Source organism: Carlito syrichta, unplaced genomic scaffold (genome assembly GCF_000164805.1).
Source record: "Carlito syrichta isolate Samal-C Ts95f unplaced genomic scaffold, Tarsius_syrichta-2.0.1 Scaffold314785, whole genome shotgun sequence".
Classification (NCBI taxonomy): Eukaryota; Metazoa; Chordata; class Mammalia; order Primates; family Tarsiidae; genus Carlito; species Carlito syrichta.
Window position 1 is genome coordinate 83975 of NW_007258881.1, and position 17653 is coordinate 101627.

The 17653-nt window shown below is 38.2% G+C and overlaps 1 protein-coding gene across 2 annotated transcripts in view; it reads left to right on the forward strand.

Moving 5' to 3' along the window:
* Positions 1 to 4: 4 nt before the first annotated feature.
* The window catches only part of WBP4 (WW domain binding protein 4), a 28300-nt gene continuing 10651 nt past the window's right edge, over positions 5 to 17653 (forward strand). Inside the window, exons 1-9 of one of the 2 annotated variants that reach the window (XM_008071895.2) lie at positions 5 to 360; positions 1316 to 1388; positions 4280 to 4342; positions 4428 to 4551; positions 7648 to 7869; positions 10305 to 10351; positions 10832 to 10907; positions 13891 to 14081; positions 16071 to 16234. In XM_008071895.2, the coding sequence (XP_008070086.1) occupies positions 359 to 360; positions 1316 to 1388; positions 4280 to 4342; positions 4428 to 4551; positions 7648 to 7869; positions 10305 to 10351; positions 10832 to 10907; positions 13891 to 14081; positions 16071 to 16234 (962 nt within the window). In that variant the 5' untranslated portion in view covers positions 5 to 358. Of the gene's footprint in view, positions 361 to 1315; positions 1389 to 4090; positions 4343 to 4427; positions 4552 to 7647; positions 7870 to 10304; positions 10352 to 10831; positions 10908 to 13890; positions 14082 to 16070; positions 16235 to 17653 lie in introns of those variants that run through there. The other variant, XM_021719514.1, reaches the window with a different exon arrangement.

The following is a 17653-nucleotide window of genomic DNA, read 5'->3' on the forward strand; positions in this document are numbered from 1 at the left end:
GGAGAGAGAGGGCGGGATGGCGCGGGGACTCGAGACTCGAGGACCCGGCCCCTCCGCTCAGGTCCCGTCGCGCTTTCGCCCCTGCTCGGTGACCTCAAGCCCTTTATACCGACCCCACCTCTCAAGAGCCGGGAGTACCGCCCCTGTAGGGGGAGGGGCGGAGGAGAGGCTTTCGAGCGCGGATTGAGCCGTCCGGGCACCCGTAGTGGGGAACCGTGGACCGCCGGTCTCGGGGCAGGAGGGAGGTGTCCGCGCTCGGAGGGAGGCTCCGGTGGGCCTCGCGGCCGGCTGGTCCGTCCCGCGGAGAGCGCGAGTCTGGGTTGGACCTCGGGCGACGCGCGGAGCGGCTGGCGCAGTCATGTGAGTTGGGTCTCAGGCCCGAAACAACGCGGTGTGTTGTTCCCCTGGGCGGCCTCTTCAGGCCTCGGTCTTCCCCCACCTTCTCCCGCCCTTCGGCCGGGGGCGTGCCGGACGCGCTCTTAACTCGCTCGGGGCCGGCACCGGACCTGCAGGGCCGGTTCTCTGGGCGGGGTGGGCCTGCTACCCCGCCGAGCGCCCTGGGGGCGTGGAGCCCTGGCGCAGGGGTCGGGGGCGGCGGCCGGGCGAGGTGACGCGCTGCACGGCCGCGGGGCCGCGACGCGGGGCTCCCTCCCCCGCGCCGTCGGGGGCGCCGAAGTCTCTCGGGTTCCGAAGCTCCTGGACCCTGGGGTATTGTTGAACTTCGGGGTGGGGCTGCGGCCGCCGCTGCCTCCCCCCACCCGGTGCCAGCGGCCGTCTTGGATGGCGTCAGGACGATTTTGTTTTGTGTGGGGTTTTTTTCTTCGTCTGCTGTCTGAGAGGTCCTGGGGCTTTTCCAGAAGTTCTCTTGCCCTCAGGCTCAAGAGCAAATTGTATTAACTGATAATCTCCGAGGAACCGCAGTCTTCCCCCGCGTAGTCTTGTGCTTTTTTTTTTTTTTTGGTTTAAATAACTGGGTTTAAGGCAAACTTTGAGTCTTTAGGCCTGCGTTGCAGCAACCTCCCCAAAAGCCGGAAAGGATAAATCATCTTTTAAGATGTTCCTTTCCTTTACAAAACGATGACGGTAACAAATGAGGTTTTTTTAAGCTATCGTATTTGAGAGAGTTTTCTAGTAAATTAGGTGTAGTAACGCAGAATTTCAATTGACTGCTTCAGCCAGAGAAATGGTAAAATTGGGAGCTATGTATAACACAAGTGTGAGTATCGGAACCATGTATTTCAAACTTTAACAATATGTAAAGCATGCAGAATTTTGCGTTTTTACATAAGCTTAGACTTTTTTTCCCCTTTTTCAGGGCGGACTACTGGAAATCACAACCAAAGAAATTCTGTGATTACTGCAAGTGCTGGATAGCAGACAATAGGCCTGTATGTGATTGCACCATTAGAGTCTGGTCATACATGTTCATGTGAAGTGTGCCTTTTTGATGTAAACTTAGAGTTTACAAAGCGCTTTCATATACATTACCCTTGATTTTCAAAACATCAATATGTCTGTCTTATCATTCCCTGTGTAAAACCATTGAGCTTTCATCCTTTTCATCAAACCTAATTTTGATTATATATTAAGCCAAATTATTTCTCTAAGGCCTTTCAGGAAATGGACAATGGGTAGGTAATCCCATTTGTGTTTATGAAACACCTACATTATAATGGTGCTGTTTGTAATACTGTCATACACGAAGAAAAGTAAAAGTGGAAAATCCTTAAAATATGAAAAAGATGAACATTATTGTAGTTCTAGAGATCATTAAGTATATTCGATGCAGAGCTTTATTTTTACATACTTAAATTTGAAAGAACATAACTATTCCCTCTGTTTTGAAATATGAAACTCGTAACACTGTTGTTTCAAGTATGTTATTACTCTATCTCACAGTCTAGATCGAATGCTTAAGACATAAATCACATCATTGATTTTTTTTTTCCCCTTTGCTGCGTGTCATAATACTATGTAGGTGCTACATAAACACTAGGGTATTTGTTACATATGTATATATATATTCATATTTTACTTGGCAGAGTAGGATACAAAAATAACTAGTCCTATGTTTTACAATGTTGTGGATTTCTTTAGTAGACATTTACTGTTGTCTACAAGATGTTTGAGTCAGGATCTTACTGTGTCACCCAGGCTTGAGGGCAGTGGCATGATCACATCTCACCACAGCCTAGACCTTCTAGGCTCAGGTGATCCTCCTGCCACATTCTCCTGAGTAGGTGGGATTACAAGTACGTACCACCATGCCCAGCTAATTTTTTTTTGTAGAAGCAGAGCTTGATATGTTGCCTAAGCTGGTCTTGAACTCCTGGGCTAAAGCCATCCTCCCACCTCAGTCTCCCAAACTGCTGGTATTACAGGTGTGAAGCACTGCACATGTTTCGAGTTTTGAGGGTTTGTGGGTTGTTTCAAGTCTCAGTCTTAGGCTGGCGTGCAGTGGCATGCTCACTACTACCGCAGCCTCTACTTGCTGGGCCCAGGCAGTCCCTCTCCTTCAGCCTTCAAAGTAGCTGGAACTACAGGCACTAGAGATGAAGTCTCACCAAGTTGTCCAGGCTGGTGGACCGTTGCTCTGTCTTCCGAAGTGCTGGGATTATGGGCATGAGCCACTGCACCTAGACAATCATTTTTTGTTTGTTTGTTTAATGTTTTATTTTGGTCTTCTGGGGTAGTTGCTAAAAGTCTTTTACTATCTTGTTTGACTTAGGCTGTCCTTATAAATAAACATCATGAATTTTTAAAACAACAAAAATCACTGAAAGTCTTTCTTCCTTGGAGGTACCCAAGGCTGTAAAATGAACTTTGAACTATTTATCTCCTTGAATTGCTAACACACATTAATTTAACCTTTAATTAGAAACAAAATTAACTTTTTAGTGGGCCTTTAATATTATATTCTTCATGTGATGAAATCAACATTAAGAAATCCAGTAAATTAAAAATAGAGGATGAGAATTTGTTTTAGAAAGTTACACTTTATAGAGGAATTCACAGTACTGTTTTAGAATACCTCAGTTAATACATCATATAAGATATGATTGACAGAACTTATTTTGCAGAGCATACCAGGAATTTGTTGCTGCATATAACCAGACACTTGTAATTTAGGGAGCATTTCTGATTGTTTAAATAAATAATAATGCTCACCCACTCCTGTTCCCATTCATCCAGTTACCATCACTTGCTCTAGATTTTTTTTTTTTCATTTTCTTGTCTACCCTTCCATTGTTTCTACATCCATATAGATACAGTTTTTATTCTAACATACATAAAGGGTAACATACTATATATACTGTTCTCCACCATAGTTTAAAAATTTAACAGTATATCCTAAAGCACTCTGCATGTCAATACATAAGTAGTCTCTTTGTTTTCTATTACAGCAGCCTATGAGAATGTACCGTAGTTTAATTAACCATTTCCAACCTGTGTTTGGGGTTTTGAGGGAATTTTTTTGGTTATATTTTGGTCTTTTGGGGTAGTAACTAAAGTTCTTGACTATCTTGTTTGACTTAGGCCATCCTTATAAATAAACACCATAGTTGAACACTTGGATTGTTATTGCAAATAGTGCCTCAGTGAATAACCTTGTACATAACATCATTTTGTACATGTGCATGTATATATACAAAATAAATGCCCAGAAATGGTATTGCTGGGTCAAAGGGTAGATGTATTTGCAATTTTGATAGTTACTGACATATTGTCCTCAATAGGGGTTGTATATTTTGAGCCATTACCACATTGTATAAAAGTATTTGTTTATAGCCTATGAGGAATTTTTAAATATCTACTTTTCTTCCAATTTTGAGGAATAAAGCAATAGGATCATTTTTTGTTCTGTTTCTCTTACTTAATGTGGCAGGTAGAGCAATAAAATTCTAGAGTCTTACTGGTTTTGATGTTGAATGTCGTTTTTTTCCAATCCTCTTTTGGCAACATGTCTTGAGTCCTCATTACAATCATATTCACTGGATTAGTCATCAAGGGTACCTCTATTTTTCTCCATTAATATGGCCATCATAGTTTATTTTAAGAACCAAAGGAAACCTAGTCAGAAGACAACAATAAATAATGTTGTTCCTTAGCATCATTTGACAAACAGAGCCAATTTGCTTCAAGTTAATCTACTTGTATCTTTTCTGCCAGTTGTTTTAATTTCAATTTTCTTCTCATATTTATGGTATTACTTTACTATGGATTTTATGATATTTATGTAGTTTTCCTTTGTATCTTCTCTTTTTTTTTCCTTTTCAAGAGTGTTGAATTTCATGAAAGAGGAAAGAATCATAAGGAAAATGTGGCAAAAAGGATCAGTGAGGTAATTTTGATTGTTTCTTTGCCAATTTTTCTATGTAAATGTCAATACTTTATCTTACTTTCACTTTTATTTATGTGTTACATAGATTAAACAGAAAAGCCTGGATAAGGCAAAGGAAGAAGAAAAGGCATCAAAGGAGTTTGCTGCAATGGAGGCAGCTGCCCTGAAAGCATACCAAGAGGATTTGAAAAGGCTTGGCTTAGAGTCAGGTAAAAAAGGCAGCCAGCATGTTTTAAAAGTAACATCAGAGGTCATGCTAAGTGAGCTTTGATTATTTCCATAAAGAGGTTATAAACTCAGAGTATACTCTCAATGCCTTTATTGTGCATCATAACCCTATTTAGAGTGTGGAATTTTGCTCGTGTACTTTTGTTTCATTTTTAATACTGCACCTTCTAATACCTCAATTTACAGCAACTATACTACCTTTGTGATTACCTAGTCCTCGCTCTGTTCTAGGTGAGTGGTTCATTTCAGAGACACTTTGAGTTTTTTAGGTATTCTAATTATTTGGCTAAAAGATACTATTTTTAAAAAGACTTGTGTTATAATTACAATTCACTTTCTTTATGTGGTCAGAGTCATGAGTCTTGTTTATTTGTATGGATGAATGCATAGTGAGTTAGCCTTTCGTGGACATGTTAGCTGATTTTTACTACTAGAAAGCAGGTATTTTAAGAATTTGAGAAAAAGGAAGATTTATATAAAAGACATTATTTAACTAAAATGTATCCATCTTGGCATTGAATTTAGGCTTTAAACCAGGAAGCTTCTGTGAAAATTTCTTCTGCCAAGAAGTTTAAATTTTCTTTAAAAATCTTAAATTTTCCTTAAGTCGAGCATACAGCAGATTGCAATTGTTGATCTTACATAGTGATTGAGGTAGTCAACATGTAATGGTAGTCTTTATTCCTCAATAAAAACAGCTTTCAATTAAGCAGAATAACAGTTAATTGGCATTGCCTTCATTAAATAAGAACAGTTGTAGCCAGACTTTTAAAATATTATTCTGGACATTGGTAGTTAAAGCAGGAAAGTTTCTTGGTTCCAAGAATATAAAGCCATACATTTGTTTTTAGAAGGAAAAGGATGTAAGCATACCTGGAAAATTAGAGGGAGTAGTTGAAAGTTCAACTCTTATTAATTATATGGATAGAAATATTCCATTATGCTGACCTTTGAGCACATAAATTTTAGCATTTTCTATTTAAAATGATTTTTTAGTTAAATATTATTCATACATAGGTTTGTTTTCCTAAATAGGATATATATTCCTTTAAAAGTACAACAGTGCAGTACAGAGAAAAGAGATTTTAAAAACTCACTAGCTACTTTTATTTTTTTTTAATTGGAATCTTAATCTGTTGCCCAGGCTGGAGTACAGTGCCACGACAGCTCACCACAGCCTCGATCTTCTGGGCTTAGGTGGTCCTTCTGCCTTAGCCTCCTTATGGTTGTGCACCACCATGCCCAGCTAAGTTTTTATTTTTTTGTAGAGACGAGATCTTGCTATGTTGCCCAGACCATTCTCAAACTCCTGAGCTCAAACAGTTCTCCTACCTCGGCATCCCAAAATGCTTGGGATTACAGGTGTGAGCCACTTGGGCTACTTCACTCTTTACTCATCTCTTCTCTAGAGATTTCAGAGTCAAGCATATCACTAGTAACCAGCTCTGTCCCACCAATCTCTAGTAACCAGCACTGTCCCACCCACCCACTGTACCTGACCAAATACATCTATTCTCTTAAATAATTAAGGGTATATATCATTTTTATATTATGGTTAGGAGCACTTTGACTTTGGAGTCAAATAAAAGTGCCTCTTGCTAGTCATATAATCTAAGTTTTTTCTAAAACTAAGTAACATCATGGTATGAGTTGTTTATTACAGTGACCAACCATAGCAAATATTTAATAAAGAATAACCGTCATTATCTTATCTGCATACTAAGAGTTAATCTTTCCCTAATTAACATTTATGTTGCTTAGAGTTTTTTCACTGTTATAAAGAATGCCAAAGTAAGCATCCTTATGCATGTTTCTTTTCACATTTATTTGTCTCTGCAGGCTCAATTTTTAGAAGGGAGATTAGAATATCAAAGTATGAATATATTAATAGCTAGTACTACACTTTCTCCAGAAATGGACCGATTTATACTTTAATAGAAATTGAATAAGTTTACTAACTGATGTTAGAAACAACTGGCCAATGCTTTGGAAAATAAGGCCATAAAAACTACCCATTTCTCCATACCAATGTAAATACCTGATAGATCAGACTAACACTGGATTTGACCATTCTTTTCAGTTCCTAATAATCTGCTACTGCAAAAATAAAATTATAAATATTTGCATTTCTTGGAATATTAGTGAAGGTAAAGTTTAAATCTCTGAATTGTCTTTGTAATTTTTGTCCATATTTTTTCTGTTAGAATGTTTGATTTATAAGAATCTTTGTTAGGACTAGTAACCGTAGGCCATATTTGTTGTATTTTTTCATGTGTCTTTCATACACACACACACACACACACACACACACACACACACACACACGTATATTTTGTTTTTATTTTTGCGACTAGTAACTGTAGGCCATATTTGTTGTATTTTTTCATGTGTCTTTCTCACACACACACACACACACACACACACACACACACACACGTATATTTTGTTTTTATTTTTGCCATGCAGAGTATCTTCATTTTTATGTTGTCAATTTTAACATTATTTCAGTTTGTGTTATTTTTGTAAATATCTATGACCTGATGTTTATATTGGTATAAAAGAGTGGGAAGGATGGATGTAGGGACTAGTAGAGACGAGGTCTCACTGTGTTGTCCAGGCTGGTCTCAAACTCCTGAGCTCAAGCAGTCCTCACACCTCAGCCTCCCAAAGTGCTGGGATTACAAGTGTTAGCCGCCACTCCCCACTTCCAAAACCTTTTTATAAATGATCTTTTTCCCTTTAACACCAGGAGTCCACAATTGTCTCTGTAACTAGACTATTCTGTTTCAGTCATATATTTGCCTATTCCTGCATTAGTTTCATATTGCTGAATTTTTTAAATTATACTTTTAACATAAATTTTAATACCTGGTAATTCCCCTCATTTTTAAAATAATTTTTCTGTATCTTTTGTGTTTCTTTTTTCAAATGAACTTTATAATAATGTGTAAAGTTTCTAAAATTATCTTGTCAGGATTTTGACTGGAATAACATTATAAATGTTTTATGTGAGCAACAACAACAAATACTAATAAAATTACTTGGGCTACTTCACTCTTTACTCATCTCTTCTCTAGAAATTTCAGAGCCAAGCATATCACTAGTAACCAGCACTGTCCCACCCACCTCTACATCAAATCAACAGAAAGAAAAGAAAGAAAGGAAAGAACAGAAAGACAAGAAAGAAAAGAAAGAACAGAAAGAAAAGAAGAAAAGAAAAAAAGAGTCTTCAAAGGGCAGATGGGTAGAAGGCATAACCTCTGAGGGTTACCATTACTACTATGACCTTATCTCAGGAGGTAAGTCAGTAAAGCATCAAACTAGTAGAGTACACTTCCACTAATAGAATAGAACAATTTGTTTTGTGTTAGGGTTTTTATTTAATATTGGAACATTTTAAATAATCAAAGACTGTTTTTACCATAAAGGAAAGAAAAGAAAGTACCCTTAAAAAAAATACCCTTCTCATAGTAACTCAGTGTCATATTTAGTCAAAGTCTTTAATAATGAGTTCCTTACAAATAAACCATAACTTTATATTTTCTCAATTTAACTTTAGGAAAGTATGAACTAAATGAAAATAAAGCATTTTACTTACAAATAAGGCATTTCAAATCCACTTCATAAATTGTGGGAGTCCTTGAAGTATTCTATGGAAGAGAATTTTTTAAATCTAAAAGCAGTCTGGAAGCCAGAAATTGATTTCTTTTTTGTGTAGCTGTCTTGATTAATAGCAGAGTATCCCTTCATATTAATGTTGGATATTAATTTATTTTTCTCTTTTTTTTTTTTTTTGAGTTGGAGTCTCACTCTGTCGCCTAGGCTGGAGTAAAGTGACACACTCACAGCCACCCAGGCATCGACCTGCTGGGCTCAGGCAAACCTGCCTCAGCCTTCCAAGTAGCCAGAACTACAGGCACACGCTACCACACCTGGCTAATTTTTGATTTATTGTAGAGACCAGCCAAGTTGCCTGGGCTGGTCTCAAACCCCCAGGCTCATGCAGTCCTCTCGCCTCTGCCTCCCAAAGTGCTGGGATTATAGGCATGAGCCACCATGCCTGGCCAGTTTTGGATTTGATAACAAGGGAATTACCGGTGACTTTGAGAAAATTAAAACTGTAAGTCTCACCAAGTTGTCCAGGCTGGTCTGGAACCCCTCCGCCTACCAAAGTACCACACCTGGCTTTCATAAGTATTTTGATTGAAGATTTCAGTAGATTATTAAGAGTGTTCAGCCTTCCAGACAAAACAATACGAACCAAAACAACATTTGAGAAGTTGGGGAAATAGTTTTGTGGTAGAGGTAAAACATGAGGTTCGTTGAAGATGTGGCAGAATGAGGCTGGAAAAAAGGTTGGGGCCATATTATGGAGGACTGAGAGAATGTTCATGCCATTTACTGAAAAACAAAATATAGAAACTGAAAATAAGTTCATGAGGGCAATAATGAATTTTGGAAATGTTGAGTTTAAGGTATCTATAAAACATACATGGGCCGGGCTCGGTGGCTCAGCCTGTAATTCCACACCTTTGGGAGGCTGAGGTGAGCGGATTGCCTGAGCCCATGGGTTCGAGACCCGCCTGGGCAATCGAGACCTCATCCCTACAATAAATCAAAAAATTAGCCGGGCGTGGTAGTGCGCACCTGTAATTCTGGCTTCTCGGAAGGCTGAGGCGGAAGGATCGCCAGAGCCCAGCAGGTCGAGGCTGCGATGGCCAGGAGCGGCTACTGCACTCCAGTCTGGGCGACAGAGTGAGACTCCAACTCAAAAAAAAACATACATGGAATAATTTTAGGTAGCTGACTGATTATCAAGAGTCTGCGATTAGGAGCTAAATTGAGTCTGGAGATGTAGATAATATGTTAACTTTTAGGAGTGTATGTGATCACAAGCCAAGAGAATAGAGCAAGAAGTAAAGAAGGTAGGTAATATGTACGTTAAAGGAATGGGTAGAAGAAAACCAACAAAAAAGTTAAGAATGGTTAGGAAGGTAGGATATCATCAGAAAATTGATTATGAATGAAGAAAACCTTGAGTTAACAATATTATTGTAATTATTATCTTTGAATCATAATCAGCTTTGACTACACAGAAATAGTAGTATTCTCTTAAGAGTTTGTTTAGCACTGAGCCTTAAGTGACAGGCATACTATAGTTCAGCAATGAAGATACCATAAATGATTATGTAATAGAAGTTATAAGTCTTTTTCAAATTTACTCAGAAACATTAATTCTTTTCTCTCTTGTGTTTATGTCTTACTTCCTTTGTTCAACATCCTGCTTGATATACTCTGGATCTCACTGATACTTATTTTTAATTTCTACATGCTTTATCTCATTCCTTTTCTGAATCATTATTCAGTCAAACTGTCACTGTCCCTTGCCCCAGGAAGTCAAAACTCCTTCCTTTGACATTTATCAAACCTGAATTTCATGAAGTCATTAAGAGTAAGAGAAGCCCTACCTGGCTCTAATAATTCCTGTGGAAGTTCCAATAACTTCTGATACTTCATTCTGCCCTTTCTTCTTGGTTACATAGCACTCACATGTATTCTCTGCATAATACTACTGGAATGTATGTTGTTTATTTTTCAATTGTGTTTTAAACTGTAGACCTGTAGTGTTTTGTTCAGAGCAAGATTGTCTTGTAAATTTTTGCTAAATTAAACTTTTTTAAAGTTTTTTTTTAAAAACAAAAAGATTTTATAAATACAGTATTTTTGCTTTAAGCATCTCAGTGGGAGAAACCTGATGGATTTGAAGGAAACTTGAAAAAGGTAACTGAAGTACATTAATAGTGTTTTTGCTTTATGCTTTAAAATGATGAGCTTTTGGGGGTTTATACATTTTTGTTAAGCAAATTTACTTACAAGTACCCCTCCTCCCAAATTTTGTTGTTGTTGTTGTTTTACTTGTAAACCTTTTGTTAGAAGGCTGGGTGCAGGTGAAAAAGTGATTATCTATCTATCCAAAAACTCCATGCAGGTCAGATAGTAGTTGGTTTGCAGTTAGTTGCCATTCACATGTCCCTATCCATTTGGAAAGCATTGTTCTGGCTTTCAGAGGTGAGACATTCTTTCTTTGAAAGTTGGTTCATGATTGGCAAAAACCACACTTCCTGGCCGTGATCAGTACTACCACTCCCAACTGCAGGTATTAAGGGGAAAGGAAAGGGTGGCTGACTCTGCCTTTGTTATCTCATATGTAACCATCATCATTTCCTTCAGTTTATGCTGGGGTTTTTTTCATCCTGTTAGAAAGCAGAGAAGACTGTTTGGGTAGAAGGTCTAAGTGAAGATGGTTATACCTATTATTATAATACAGAAACAGGAGGTAAGTATTACCCTAGATCATTGCCTCCTCATTGATAAATCGTCTAAATTTGGGAATTTTATACACACATACACGTTTTTAATGTATTTTATATCTATCTATATATATGTATTCTTTTTCTTTTTTTTTTTTTTCTTTTTGTTTTTTTTTTTAGTTGGAGTCTCACTCTGTCACCCAGACTGGAGTGCAGTGGCCGCTCCCAGGCACTGCAGCCTCGACCCACTGGTCTCTGGCGATCCTTCCACCTCAGCCTTCCAAGTAGCTGGAACTACAGGCGCGTGCTACCACGCCCGGCTAATTTTTTGATTTATTGTAGAGATGAGGTCTCGCCTGCCCAGGCGGGTCTCGAACCCGCGGGCTCAGGCAATCCACTCACCTCAGCCTCCCAAAGGCACGGGATTACAGGCTGAGCCACCGAGCCCCACTCCTTTTTTTGTTTTTTTTTGAGTCAGAGTCTTACTATGTCACCCACCTGCACTGCAGGAGTACACTGACATGATCACAGCTACACAGCCTCAACTTGCTGGGCTCAGGCCATCCTTCTGCGTTAGCCTTACAGGTACCTGGAACTACAAGTGCATGCCACCATGCCTGGCTAATTTTTTGATTTACTGTAGAGATGAGGTCTTGCCAAGTTTTTCAGGCTGGTCATGAACCCCAGCGCTCAGTCCTCTCACCTTCGCCTCCCAAAGTACTGGAATGAGCATAAGCCACCATGCCAAGCCTGGAATTGTGTTATATGGTAAACATTTCTATGGCAAGCATGAATTTAAAAGCATTAACCAAAAGATTTCTATTTAAATTACATTGTGCTGAGCATCAATATTATTCTCAATTGATATTGCCTTCACAACCTTAAAAAAACAGCATCATTTTAGCTTTCTCTAAAATGATTTTTATCAAAATTATTTTAGAAATATAGTCATTACCTTGAAAGATAGCTTAGAAATCACCTAGTTTATCTTGACTTTTCCTATTAAAAAACAAAACTGAAACAGTGGTTGGAATTACCAATTTTTCTCTTCTACTGATATAATTAAATGTTTCAGTTTGTAAATATTTATGCAGCATGCATATTACTATCTATTATCTAAAATTTTCAAATAAGCATTTTATCTAATTTAATTTCATAAAACTGGTCTTCAAAATATTGTACCTGGTTTCTACTGTAGTTTAATTTACCAAAATAGCTATAGTATTGGTGTAACATTCTGAGAGGTTTTTTATGGTTGCTTTTTTTTTTTTAATGCCCACTATCCTTATCTCATATAGAACATTAAATCTTTTAGGAAGAAAAGGCCCTTTTAACCTCCAGGTAGATACCTATCCTGCCCAGTTTTAACAGTGTCTCTATCCTAGTACAGTTGAAGTTCTGAATATTTACAGATAAAAAATAATATAGTGATTTAATTTTAGCTTTAGTCTGAGAGTATCTGAGCTCATTGCATAGCTTCTTCTCTTACCAGTGATATGTTTATGGACAAGTCACTGAGCCCATAATCACTCTTCAGTGAAATGAACAATCATGTACTCTGTGAGCATCATATGTCTACAAAGTTCTCCAAACAGTGCTTGACGTATAGTAGATGCTTAATAAATTATTTCTTGCAAGTTCTTTTGTTACTTGGGTGACATGTAGATAAGGAAAAGTGATGTTTTTCACTAGCTTTAGCAAGTACCCTATATTCATTAAGAGGCTATGTGTATTGATTTGCCCTGAATGGTCTCGATTTAAACCTAGACCAGTGTAGTTTATAGCAACCCTTTTCACTCTTGAAACAGAACCAAGTGAATAATAAATTGTTCTCTCCCTTTTATTAAGCTAAAAATAGAGAATTACTGCAAGGTAATTAGAAATACTGTCATTTTACTAAAAGCTCAATGAACCACCGGACGGCAGTACAGTTAAATCAGTTGAGGTTCCTCCCACCTTAAAAATAAAAACATTCAGCCCTTCATAGTATGATTTCACTTTGTGAAAATCTTGGGAAATCTTTGCGATAAGTAAATTCTAGGAAATCCCATGTATGTTCATTATCAATATGTTTCCTGATATTGGTATCAGGTAAATTGTAAGTCCTTAGAAATATCACCTGGTTCCTAGGTCTTTTATTCCTTTGGAGCATTGGAGTGACGTTTATACATCTAGTAAATCCAGATTGTTTAAAATCGATTTTTTCCCAGGCTTGGTAGCTTAGCCTGCAATCTCAGCACTTTAGGAGGCCGAGGCGAGTGGATTGCCTGAGCCCACGGGTAACTTGGCAAGACCCAGGCAACTTGGCAAGACCTCATCTCTACAATAAATCAAAACTAGACAGGCATGGTAGCACACACCTATAGTTCCAACTACTTGGAAGGCTGAGGTGGATAGATTGTTGGAACCCAGCAGGTCGACACTGGGCCCAACCACTGATCAGTGAGCATGCCACCGTACTCCAGCCTGGGCAACAGAGTTAGACTTCAATTCAAAAAATAAAATTTTTGATAAAAAAAATTTTTTTTTAAGTCTAGGTGTCTCACTCTGTTGCCCAGGCTGGAGTGCAGTAGCACGATCACTGCTCACTGCAGCCTCAATATCCTGGTCTCAGGTGAACGTTCCACTCCATCCTCCTGAGTAGCTGGGAGTAGAAAGATGTGCCACCACACCCAGCTAAATCTTTTAAAATTTTTTTGTAAAGATGAGGTATGCTATGTTGCCTAGTCTGGTACCGAATTTCTGGGTTCCAGCAATCCTGCCTCAGCCTCCCAAAGGTTGCTGGATTATAGGCATGAGCCAGTGTACCTGGCCTAAAATCAATTTTTGAAAGATAAAAGATCAAGAGGTTTGGGAACTCCTATGTATTATCTTCTTGATCAAGTGGTAGTATGAAATAAATGCAGTATTGTCATTTAATAATTATAAGTAACAGGAAGTGTTATGTTGAAATTACGTCTGAATAGAATTTGTATCTAAATAACTTGACTATTAAAATGTGTTGAGCAGAATCCAGATGGGAGAAACCTGATGATTTCGTTCCAAACACTAGTGATCTGCTTTCTAGTAAGGTCACTGAAAAGTCAGTTGGCACTCTAGAAGAATCCAAATCATCAGATTCACATAGCGATTCTGATGGAGAACAGAAAGCAGTACAAGAGGTCTCTACAGAAACAAAAAAGCTAATAATAAAATTTAAGGTAGGTTTTTATTTACTCTTTACAAAATGTTATAAAAAGCACTAAGACTTCAGTCTCCTAGTGAAAGCAGAAATAAAGCAGAGACACACATTTTGGTAGTGGGTAAATGGTTGTGCTGTTTACTGAAATCTATTTGGGAGCAAGACAAATCTATTTGGGAGTTAACACCCATTCAGAGAATTGCATATGAAACAGTATCCCAGGCCTGCCACCAATGGTTGTGTAGTTTAAAAAGAGGCTAAAATCCAGCACGAGAGCCATTTGCTAAACAGAGTCTCAAGACTTTGTCATCGCAGATGAAGGGGTGCCCTAAAACACAGCCTCATCCAGGGAATCCCATGAAGGTGCTTCTACACCAAAAGGGTGTCTTCCTAATTTGCACGAGGTAACTAGTTGTATAGGCCAGTGATGCTCTGGCAGTAACTTCAAGGTGAAGGTGAATTGTTCAGTTGAGACAAAGAGGTTGAAGTTCTTTAAATTGGTGATGCATATAAAAGGGTCTGATGACGTGACATCAGATTCAAAAGGGGCACAGTATAAAGGGCATCACTGCTGGATATGTAACTCAGGTAAGAAACCAGAAAAGAGGATTGTCTGTATGTTGCTACTTGTAGAACTCATGACCTTAATATGGTCATGTCATGCGCATTTTTTTTTTAAAAGAGGAGCTTTGGGAAGCCTTGATCATAGTATATCAACATTTTAGACATGGAAAACCTAATTAAGCATTAAAGTTTTATGTACAGTTGTGTTATGTGCAAATTTAGATTTTTTACATTGTTTCCAACATTTATTTATTTCCATAGATGTTTTACTACAAAACTTAGGATGAGGTGTTTGAGAGTGTATGTTCAGCTGTAGAACAAATATAAGGTACCTTGGAAGTCCAACTGGGGCTCCTCAAATGTGGGAAAACAACCAGGGTGAAGCATAGATAAGCTGAGGCCTTTAGTAGAATAGCAAAATTCATTCCTGTTGTCTTGGGTGTTGGCAACAAAAGTGGTTATAGTCAACATGGGTGTCCACCTAGTCCACTTAAGCAAAATCTGCTATGTGAACAAAGTCTCTTGAGACTTAAAGAACAGTCGATTAACACTAATACCACAGAGAGCAATCCTGTGAGGTTGCAGTGTTATTGTTATAGACAGGACTGTACAGAACTTGAGAAATGCATACGAGATAAATGAGACACTATGGATATTTGATGAGAATAACTCTTGATTAATACGTTTTTAGGGTTGAGGGTGACACCAAGAAGGGATTTACTTGAGTAATAGGAGATGACTGGAGCTGTGGAAACTGCATGTGTTTGACTAAAAATTGTAAAAATGAGTGACTATATTTCTCACTATAGCTAAATTCAGCTACTGCTTATAACAGCTGTCATTCTTTATTTCTTTAAATATTAGTTATGATCATAAAAGCATTACTGGAAAATAACTTTTTCCTGCATAGCTGCAGGATCCATATGGCAGGAGCATAGAAGCGTAAATGGTTGTTTTTTTATTATAGTTGATTTCAAAAATTATTTTAGCCTGTATTTGGAAATACTGCTATTATCTGTTTCTCTATCTGCCAGCATATTTATCAGTCAGAGTTCTCTAGAGAGACAGAACAAAGAACATAGATATAGATATATAAGAGGGGATTTATGAGGGGAACTGGCTCACACTATTACAGAGACTGAGAAGTCCCATGACAGGCCACCTAACAAGCTACCCTGGGATGCTAATAGCTTGACTCAGTCCAGGGCCAAAGGCCTGAGGACAAGGTCACTGGTATAAGTCCAGGCAGCTTGGAGTTCTAGTGTCCAAGGGCGGGAGAAGAGTTTTCCAGCTCCAGGAGAGAGTGGGAAATTTAGATTTTTAAGTGAATTAGCATATTGCTATTTATAAATCTATAACAAGTCTTTTAAAAACCTTAGTTTAAAAGGTTTTTTGTCCTGTAGTTTTGCTTAAAATGTATTATTTCTTGACTTTTACATTTCAGGAAAAAAATAAAAATAGTGTTAAAAAAACTGACCCAGAAACACAGAAAGAGAAAAGTATTCCAAAACAGATTTCATTAGTTTCAAAAGAAGAAAAATCCAAGACTCTTAAAAAACCAAATCCATATGGAGAATGGCAAGAAATTAAACAAGAGGTTGAGTCTCAGTAAGTACCTGAAACCTTAGTCCCACCATTATTACAAGTATTTTATATCCTTGTACTTCCATAAATTGCAGTAACATATTTCACGGATGCTGTGCTTATTAAAAGTGTAGCTCATTTCTTTTTTTTCCTTTTTCTATTAAATATTTTTTAAAGTATTTTAAAATGTAAGTTAATGGTTACTTTAAAAATTAAGGTAATGATTGTTTTAATTCCTCCCAAAACATGACATATTCCTATTTACCACATTCACACACTAACTCACACCATGTACACATGTGCATCCTCACACTGTTATCATTCTACCAGAGAAACGAATACCTGCATATTCAGTAAATGTTTCATAGGATGTTTTTGATACATCTGTAGGCAAGAAAATCTCTGATTTGTTTCTCTCTTGAAAGCAGTTTACAACACTTCACTAAAGTTTTAAAGCCAGTATTCAAAAAACAAAACAATTTCAGTTAAACAGAATCATAGTGAAGATGCTACCTGATTTATGTTGTTAACTTATTTATTCAAGTCAGTTATTTTTTTCTTTCTTTTTCCTTTTTTTTGGAGTTGGAGTCTCACTCTGTCGCACAGGCTGGAGTGCAGTGGCACGTTCCCAGTCACCACAGCCTTGACCTACTGGGCTCAGGCGAATCTTCTGCCTCAGCCTTCCAAGTAACTGGAACTACAGGCATGTGCCATCATGTCCAGCTAATTTTTTGATTTGTTGTAGAAATGAGGTCTCACCAAGTTGCCCAGGCTGGTCTTGAACCTGTGGGCTCAGGCAATCCTCTCACCTCAGCCTCCTGAAGTGCTGGGATTATAGGCGTGAGCCACAGCAGCTGGCAAAGTCAGTTATTTTCTTAGGAGCATTTATACCATGAAAGAAGATGCCACTTCCATTTTCACATTTCAGTGTTTCTTAAGTGCTTTAAGGAATCTTTAGGTTAAAAAAAAAAATTATCTACACAAGTAAAGCAATTATTCTTCAAAATATTAATTCTTTCGAATGGCATTGTAAGGTAGCTGTTCTGTATGCTTCTATAGTGAAATTATTTATTAAAACTGTACATTTTTATATTTGGAAATTAAATTTCTTTCCAAGCCGGGCTCGGTGGCTCAGCCTGTAATCCCGCGCCTTTGGGAGGCTGAGGTGAGTGGATTGCCTGAGCCCGCGGGTTCGAGACCCGCCTGGGCAGCGAGACCTCATCTCTACAATAAATCAAAAAATCAGCTGGGCATGGTAGCGTATGCCTGTAATTCCAGCTGGTTGGAAGGCTGAGGCGGAAGGATCGCCGGAGCCCAGAAGGTCGAGGCTGCGGTGGCCAGAAGCGGCCACTGCACTCCAGTCTGGGCGACCGAGTGAGACTCCAACTCAAAAAAATAAAAATAAAAAAAATTTAAAAAAATAAAATTTCTTTCCAATTTTAA